This window comes from Podarcis vaucheri (genome assembly GCF_965113315.1).
Source record: "Podarcis vaucheri genome assembly, chromosome: 3".
Lineage (NCBI taxonomy): Eukaryota > Metazoa > Chordata > Lepidosauria > Squamata > Lacertidae > Podarcis > Podarcis vaucheri.
Window position 1 is genome coordinate 107,818,320 of NC_138761.1, and position 9,186 is coordinate 107,827,505.

The 9,186-nt window shown below is 43.3% G+C and overlaps 1 protein-coding gene across 1 annotated transcript; it reads left to right on the forward strand.

Annotated features, from left to right (window-relative positions):
- Positions 1-3,085: 3,085 nt before the first annotated feature.
- LOC309528239 (retinol dehydrogenase 14-like) lies at positions 3,086-8,270 on the forward strand. Its single transcript, XM_082215634.1, has 2 exons — positions 3,086-3,501; positions 6,043-8,270. The coding sequence occupies exons 1-2, from the start codon at positions 3,100-3,102 to the stop codon at positions 6,658-6,660; spliced, it is 1,020 nt and encodes a 339-aa protein (XP_082071760.1). The 5' UTR covers positions 3,086-3,099; the 3' UTR covers positions 6,661-8,270.
- Positions 8,271-9,186: the final 916 nt, after the last annotated feature.

Here is a 9,186-nt window from a genome sequence, read left to right on the forward strand (position 1 = left end):
CTGGCATGCTATTTACTATATGCCTTGTTGAGAACAGAATTCCTCAAGGGCAAATTATGAGCGTACCAAGAGATAATATTTGGGGAGTACCACCCAGGTTGGCAATTATGATAAACGGAGCGCCCAGATGACATCTTTCTCATAAAAAAAGAAACCAAATCTTGGATTGGACATGCCAGGGCCATAGCTAGGGGGTGGTGAGGAAGGCCCCCACCAGGGGTGCAGGCGAGGGGTGGGGCGCAAAACTGGCTATAATATATATATAAATAAATTAAATAGTGGATTTTCTGTGAAAGTATTCATTACAAGGTAAAGTGCGTGAGGAATTGAATGGGTGGAGGGGGTTGGGGTTGAGGAGAGGTGGAAAGAAGAGCTAATTTGCCCATGGCTAGGGGGCGCAATCTGGACGGTTCTGCCAGGGGCGCAAGTTCACCTAGATACGGCTCTGGGACATGCCATAATAACTCCATACTACTTTATGGTTGGTTAAACCACAGAGCCTAGGGCTTGCCGATCAGAAGGTCGGCAGTTCAAACCCCCGCAAAGGGGTGAGCTCCCGTTGCTCGGCCCCTGCTCCTGCCAACCTAGCAGTTAGAAAGCACCTCAAAGTGCAAGTAGATAAATAGGTACCGCTCCGGTGGGAAGGCAAACAGCGTTTCCGTGCGCTGCTCTGGTTCGCCAGAAGTGGCTTAGTCATGCTGACCACGTGACCCAGAAGCTGTACGCCAGCTCCCTCGGCCAATAAAGCGAGATGAGTGCCGCAACCCCAGAGTGGGTCACAACTGGACCTAATGGTCAGGGGTCCCTTTACCTTTACATTATGGTTGGCTTTTATCAGCCTCTAACCAGAAGCTGCAACATGACCAATGAATGGATCCTTCTCTACCTTGCAGTGTGGGCATAACAGGAAGCTACAGTGCAGGCCTCTCCTGGTCCACTCTCTCAGCCACGACACCACATGCAATATAGGGATAATAACACTGAACTGCATTTTCATTTGCAAAATAGACGCACACAAAATGCCCTTAGAAAGAGCACGAAGCTCTCATCTTTTCTCATTATTTCCTGTGGGAGCAGACATTCCTATCTTGCATCTAGAGAAAGGCCTTGTAAATCTAACCCTTTTAAAGTCTTATTGCAGCAGGTGGAGAACCTGTGGCTCTCGCAAGAGTTGGTCTGCAACTCCCATCACTAATAATATCATTGGACATGCTGCCTGGGTCAAAGTCCAATAGCAATCAGTTGTCCCGCCTTGTTCAATGTTGGTTTCATTTGCAAGTTGAAAATATTTTCGCCTTTGGAGGGCAGTCAACATTCTTGCTGGCACTGCTGCTTTGTATATATTTGTTTCTAATGTAAAATATTTATTCTCTGCTTAAGACAAACCTAAGCAGCTCGCATAACAAATATAAAATACAGTGTTGCTAATGCTACTTTTTAGTGCAGTGCTGTAAGAGGGAAATAAATATCTGGAAAACCCTATTCTATTGCATAAAAGTAGGTAGATATTGAAAGACAGAGCAGGGATGAATGTGACTTGTGACCCTCAACAACACAGATTCCTATTTTCATATCACTCTTGGTTTAAAATGGATTCATTAGGTTTGTAACCACACCCTTCTTCCACAAGGAGCCCAGGGCAGCTAACAATTTTGTTGGCGTCCATCTGTCTCTGGAAACAATGGAAGAGTGTGCTTTTTCAGGTGAAGTAAAACTTTTGGAAGGTCATAACACCTGCTGTGGCTATAGAGACCAATACAGGAGAGACATGTTTTGTTGCAACTGGGAGAGCTGAAGGCATCCAGTTGTGCTGTACAACATAAAGCTGTGTAAAACACAAAGCAAAACCAAATTGTTACAACTACACAATTATTGTATATTATACATAAGCGAAGTGTCCATCAGCAGCACAGTTCTAAAAATATGTCTTTCAAAACCAAAATTGCCCAAACAAACAGGAAAATCCTTAATTTGCTCTTCAAGACTTTTGATCCCCTGGAAGAGATTTCCGTAAGTGGAGTGCTGCCATTTATTTTACCATGCACTTAAATTTTCTCCTACGGCAATAAATGGGTATTTTTGAAACACTTAAGTCTGCCTATTTTTTACAGTTTAAAAGAAAGAAAGCAGCTGGTGAACAGTAATGTAAAGCTTTGCTAAAATGCTCATTTCTCCCACCATCTTACAGATCAGTATTGAGGTTTACACTTGGTTTTTTTTAAAGAAAGGAATTTCTCACTTTTTGGTAGGGATGGCAATAACTAGATTCGGTTATTTACCTCACAGGACAGCTGTAGCCATCTGTAAGGAGCTGCACCTTTTTTTTAGTTGTTTGTTGGCTTATGGAAATCTAAGCTGTGACTTCCCCACATGGTGCAGAAATGCATGGCGGACTTCTTTCCATCTCTGGGCTAATAACATCTGCTTAGCTGTGGTAAATAAGATAAAGTCCCTACCAGAGAAGAATGGCAAATCAAGTTGATGGATTATGCTGAAATGGCCAAAATGACCTAATTTTTAATAAGGAATGGGGGAAATTTATAATTTATCTTAAAAACCATTGTAAACAGCTAAAATCGTTAGTAGGATTGGAATAACACTTGTGCTGTTGATGGTGAATTTTGGACATAATGGAGATGTAAAAGATTTGGATTGTTATAAAAGATGCAGAAGGAAATGACTAACCTTGTTTTTATGTTGCGTGTTGGATATGAGATTGTAAAACTTTAATCTGAATAACCAAATAAATAACTTTTACCAAAAAAAAGAGAAACGCGTCGTTGCTATGGCTGTTCCTTACAGTGGTTCTCACCAGATGTTTTTGGCCTACAACTCCCATGATCCCTAGCTCACAGGACCAGCGGTCAGGGATGATGGGAGTTGTAGGCCAAAAACACCTGGGGACTCCAAGGTTGAGAAAGGCTGCAAGTTCCAGAGCGCTCGAGAACTACACCTCCCAGGATGCCTCGCGAAGGGCCAACCGCAACGCGGCGCTGAGGAGCCTCCGCGAGCGGCGCGCATTGGGCGCCGCGTCGCTCCGGGGGTTGCGCGTCGCTCGGCCCTTCCGCCCTCACGCTCCGGGGCGGGGCTCCGAGGGCGATGGCCGCCGCTGCCGCCGCGGTGGTTGTGGCCGCTGCTCTGGGCGGAGGGCTGCTGCTCCTCGTCCGGCGCCTCTGGCCGGCGGCGGCCGCGGGGAAGGGCAGCGCTACGGCCGCCGCCGCCGCCGCTGCCTTGTGCCGGATGGAGGGCAAGACGGTGATCATCACGGGCGCCAACAGCGGCCTGGGCCGGGCGGCGGCGGCCGAGCTGCTGAGGCGCCGCGCGAGGGTCATCATGGCCTGCCGGGACCCGGCGCGCGCCGAGGAGGCGGCCCGGGAGCTGCGCGCCGAGATGGGCCTGAGCTCGCGGGAAAGAGGCGGAGGCCGAGGGGAGCTGGTGGTGCGCCAGCTGGACTTGGCCTCGCTGGGCTCCGTGCGCCGCTTCTGCCAGCAGGTGCTGCAGGTAAAGAGGCAAGCCCGTCTGCCTGGGCTGCAGCTAAAGAGCTGTTGTTATTATTATTATTATTATTATTATTATTATCATTTATACATACCCGGCCCATCTGGGTGGGCTGCAGCTAAAGAGCTGTTGTTGTTATTATTATTATTATTATTATTATTATTATTATCATTTATACATATATACACACCCAGCCCATCTGCCTGGGCTGCAGCTAAAGAGCAATCATCTCATCATCATTATTAATATTATTATTAAGAATACCCGGCCCATCTGCCTGGGCTGCAGCTAAAGAGCTGCTATTAATAATAATAATAATAATAATAATAATAATAATAATAATAATATCATTTATTTATACATACATACCCGGATCATCTGGCTGGGCTGTAGCTAAAGAGCTGCCATTATTATTATTATTATTATTATTATTATTATTACTATTATTATATACTCTGCCCACCTGACTGGGATACACTTAAAGAGCTACCACTATTATTATTAATAATAATACCCTGCCCATCTGGCTGGGTTCCAGGTAAAGAGCTATGATTATGATTTATACCCTGTCCATCTGTCTGGGCTGCAGCTAAAGAGCCGCCATTATTATTATGGGCTGCAGCTAAAGAGCTGCCATTATTATTATTATTATTATTATTATTTCCCACCCATCTGGCTGGGCTGCTGCTAAAGACCCTTCATCTTTGATCCCCACTGACTGACTGAGGTATAGCATTTCAGAATAAATAAGTGGGGCTTTCATCTAAGTATGCATGTCTTGGGGTCCAGAGTTCAAGGGACCACAGAGTCAAAACAATTGTCGAGTCGGAAGGGACCGCAAGGGTCATCTAGCCCAACCCCCTGCAATGCAGGGATCTTTTGCCTAACTTGGGGCTCGAACCCACAACCCTGAGATTAAGAGCCTCATGCTCTACCAATTGAGCCGCCCAATGTATGCCTAAGAATTTATTGGTAGCTCCCTTCATCTGTAGCAGTCTACCCAAATGGCACAGCACAAAATGGTTTTCTCTTTAATGCCATAAGCATTAGCAGTGAGAACATATCTTTGCTGAATCTGAAATGCAGACTAGCCAGTATGAGGGCGGTTACAGCCTGATCTTATTGATTTAAAGACAGACAACCACAGGGTGGATAGAGAAGAGGAGCCGGTTGATCTGGTTTTGGCCTTGCTTGTATCAGATGCAAACTTGTTTTGTGAAGTACACACAGTATCCTTTTCCCAAGAAGAATGACATGTCAGTAATAAATCTTAGAATTATTATCACAAAAGTGAGAGAAGGGTATGTTACATATATAGGGAAATAGAATCCAGTACATCTGAAGGGGACAGATACAGCAATATCATTCATAAAAGAGCATTTGACCTTCCAATGTCAAATCTTGCCATGCAACTATTAATAGCATCAATAGAGAGTAAAACAGTGACAATTTAGCAGAAACAACAAAGTCATAAGCTGTATTTGTTTTGCATTCCTTGGAATGTCACTGGAAGTCTCCTTTCACCCAGTAATCAACAAGTGATCAATTAAATATGAGATTAAATATGAGAAGAGTGTCTGGTCACACCAAATGAGCCAGTTTAAGAGCTTGCACTCTTACACGTTTTTGGAGATATGATATTTTGAGATAATTGACCTGACAATCCTGGCACAGTGCTTCTGTATAGCTAAATATTATTAGTGAACAAGACTGCAGTCCTGTCCCTGCTTACCTGGGAGTAATCCCCACTGAATTCATTAGGACTTAGTTCTGTGGAGACATGAATAGCGTTGCACTGTAAATGGCTTGTGTTTCAGCAGCTGGAGTGTTCTCCAATAACATTTAATTGCTATTAAAAGTGAGATGAGTTCCGGAACTTGTATGTGTTAGGCCATGCTGCTTGTGAAAAGCGTTTTTAATTGCATTTTTTCTTCCCCCTCACTTTCCCCAAAGATATCAGAGAGGGGCAAAATGCCCTTCTTTTGTATCACAAACCTGTGACATCGGCTAAGCTGAGAGATTGATTGACACATAGAAAGCCACCTAGGGAGAGTTTAATGACAGAGGAGATTTGAACCCAGTACTGGTCCAACTCTACATTGGGGTGGGCAACTAGTAGCCTTAGGCTCACATGCTGCCCTCAGCCTAATTTCAAGCAGTCTACTTTTCATGTGGCAAAAAGAAGAGAAAAAGGAGGTGGCAGAGAGAGGGGGAAGAGAGAAAGGAGTGGCAGAAAGTGGGAGAAAAGAGCATGGGCCTACCCACCACTAATATGTCCCATCCCAACAAAACCCTAAGAGGAAAAACATTGACAGGAAAAGAAAGGTCAATAGGTTCAGGTTGAAGTGAGCGGAAAATCAAAATGGTGTGTGGCCAAATCAATAAAGGTATTGCTAGCATTGGAAGTGGTCAACTGTAAAGGGTTTCAGGCTCGCTGTCACTTTTAAGGGATCAGACTTTTTAATCTTTATTTTTTAAAAAATGAATAATTTTAATATTATTACATTAGTATGTCTGACTACTTTCCCCCTCTGTTGTGTAAAGGAAGAGTCTAGGCTGGATGTCCTGATCAACAACGCAGGGATATTCCAGTGTCCCTATATGAAGACCGAGGACGGCTTTGAGATGCAGTTTGGCGTCAACCACTTGGGGCACTTCTTGCTCACAAACCTCCTCCTTGGACTTCTGAAAAGCTCTGCGCCCAGCAGGATTGTGGTGGTTTCCTCCAAGCTTTACAAATACGGCGAGATCAACTTTGATGACTTGAACAGTGAGCTAAATTACAATAAAAGCTTTGCTTATAGTCGGAGTAAACTGGCCAACATACTGTTCACTAGGGAATTAGCCCGTCGCTTAGAGAACACAGGGGTCACGGTCAATGTGCTACATCCTGGTATAGTCAGAACAAATCTAGGCAGACATATACATATCCCTTTGCTAGCTAAGCCTCTCTTCAATTTGGTATCTTGGGCTTTCTTCAAAACCCCTCTGGAAGGAGCCCAGACTTCAATTTATCTGGCCTCCTCCCCCGAAGTAGAGGGTGTATCTGGGAAATATTTTGGAAACTGCAAGGAGGAACAACTGTTGCCCAATGCCATGGATGATTTGGTTGCAAGGAAACTGTGGGATATCAGCGAAGTGATGGTGGGGCTATTAAAATAAAAGTCAAGGAGAAGCACTGTATCAAAATAGTGTCAATAGATAGTCTTTCAGAATTTACAGTTTCTTGCTTCTGTTATCTTGCCTCATTGCAACAGATGGAGCCCAAGTTATTTTGCATCTCTGGCTGGGATTTATCACAATCAATGCAGACTGTGTTTGTTTTTTTAAGAGAAAATATCAGAATAAATTAATATTTAAAGAAAATAATTAGAGGTGGAGGTTTTTGTATATTTTGGGCTGAAGGGAGATTTTTGCTGTTCTGCAAACAAAACGGAAAGATGTCTGCTTTCGTAGGTGTTTTCTGATAGTTCAGTGCTTCATATCCGAATTAGCTGTGCATGGTACTGTATTTGAAATATGTGGCAGCTTCGTTTTTGTGCTCCAAAAAGGAATTCCAAGAATATAAGACAGAGAAATCACCTGTGAATCGCTCGAGTCAATGAGTATTTTTCTGCTCTGGTAAGGAAACTCAGCTGAAAACAGCTTGGCATGATGTAATAGCACCATTGTACACTGACTGGTTCTCTAGACAGCTCTAGGAACAGTATTCCGGATGCAGCTGATAGCATATTTCAGTCAAAATTGATGTATGCCTAACAATGGATTGCATCTTTGATGTTTTCTGACTTTGCAAAGCAGTTACTGCATTATTGCCCTCCACCATCACCTCAACTAAAACCTCTTACTTCAGGTATTCTTCTTTGGCTAGCAGCACCTCACAGATCACATTTAGTCAAACCTTTTAGGTTTAGTGTATGGCACAGGTGAAAGTTACTGCTTTGCACATGCTTACCAAGTCCCGATACACAACTGACTTTCTGTTTGTTACCTTTGCACACCTGAAGTGAGTACGTGGTTCTTCCAGAATCAGTAAGCCATGACATAGCATTCCTATACTTCTTAGCTGAGACTGTTCTCCTTTAGTGCAGGTATGTGTTAAGAAAGTTTCACTTATATCCATGGAACATTATAATATAATACAGTGTTTTGCATGGATTCACGTACATCAATTTTATGTCCTTGGAGTTATTTTGAGTGATTTATACTAACAAAATATGATTGGGGCATTGCATAGAATCACAAACAAGAATCTCAGAGCAAATCACAAGAGTTGGCAGTGACACACAAATCATTATTCAAAAAGTACAATTCATAAACAACCAGATTCCCACCTGTAATTGATGAATGCTAGTGTACTCGCATTAATGGCGAATTGTGACCCAAGCTGCTGTAGCCCACTTGGCAATTCAATGGTTTTACAAACTACAGGCCAAACACAGTGATTCTGAGCTTGTCCCGTAGAAGTAAACATATCTCAGATTGACGTGTCAATTGGCTGCAGTGGGTTCTGAGTCATTGGACTAATAAGCTGCCACCTAAGTTTGCACTACTATACAAGAACACTGACCCAAATTTTGTATACATATGCACAGATACAGAACACCCACCCTCACCATCAGTTTAAACTTGTCTTGAATTAACACCCACTATAAATTTTCATATAGATTCTCTGCCATGCAGAGTCATTTTTCACAGTATTTAGGATTGAGTTTAGTTACCTAAATGTGCCTCCTTTTGTTGTACATAAATAAAGGTATATCTTAAACAAACACATAGCAAAGTTATCTGTGTGCATCATTGTTGTCTTTCCTTATTTAAATTGAAAGCTTTGAAATGCTTAATCTACGTTTGTGAGGATAGCAGGTAAGAGGGAGAGAGCACAAAGTGCCAGAATAAAAGAGGAGCAGTACAGTGGTACCTCGGGTTAAGTACTTAATTCGTTCCGGAGGTCCGTTCTTAACCTGAAACTGTTCTTAACCTGAAGCACCACTTTAGCTAATGGGGCCTCCTGCTGCCGCCGCACCACCGGAGCACGATTTCTGTTCTTAACCTGAAGCAAAGTTCTTAACCTGAAGCACTATTTCTGGGTTAGCAGAGTCTGTAACCTGAAGCGTATGTAACCTGAAGCGTATGTAACCCGAGGTACCACTGTATTTAAGAAACAAACCAAAGGTTAGAAAACTTACAAGAGCCTGCAAGCCTCTTTCCAACGAAGGAATGCTTGGGATGCTACTTCTGAGCATGTTTGTAATGCCCATAAAGGCTAAATTGGAAAGACGACATTTGCCCTGTCTGAAACCCTAGACCACCTTCTATGAGAGCCCTAGACCAGCCTCAAAGAGCTTAGGTGGGACTTCTGTTTGAAGAGGTGTGTACAGGATTGTATTGTCTTTAGCACACTTAACAAGGGAGGTGGCTGCAATCCTAGGCACGCTTTCTTGGAGTAAGTCCCATGTAACACAATGGGGTTTACTGCTAAGCACAATATTGGTATTACTAACAGCACAATAGCTTTCAAAAATAAATCCCACAGTTCAGGGACCTTTGCTATGCAATCCTATGGCACATCTACTCAGGAGTATGCAGAGGATTCTGCTACAAAGGCCACTGAACTCGATGGGATTTGTTTTTGAAGAAGGATGTTTAGTATTGTGCAGCAAGTATCCATATATGCTGGATTCTAAA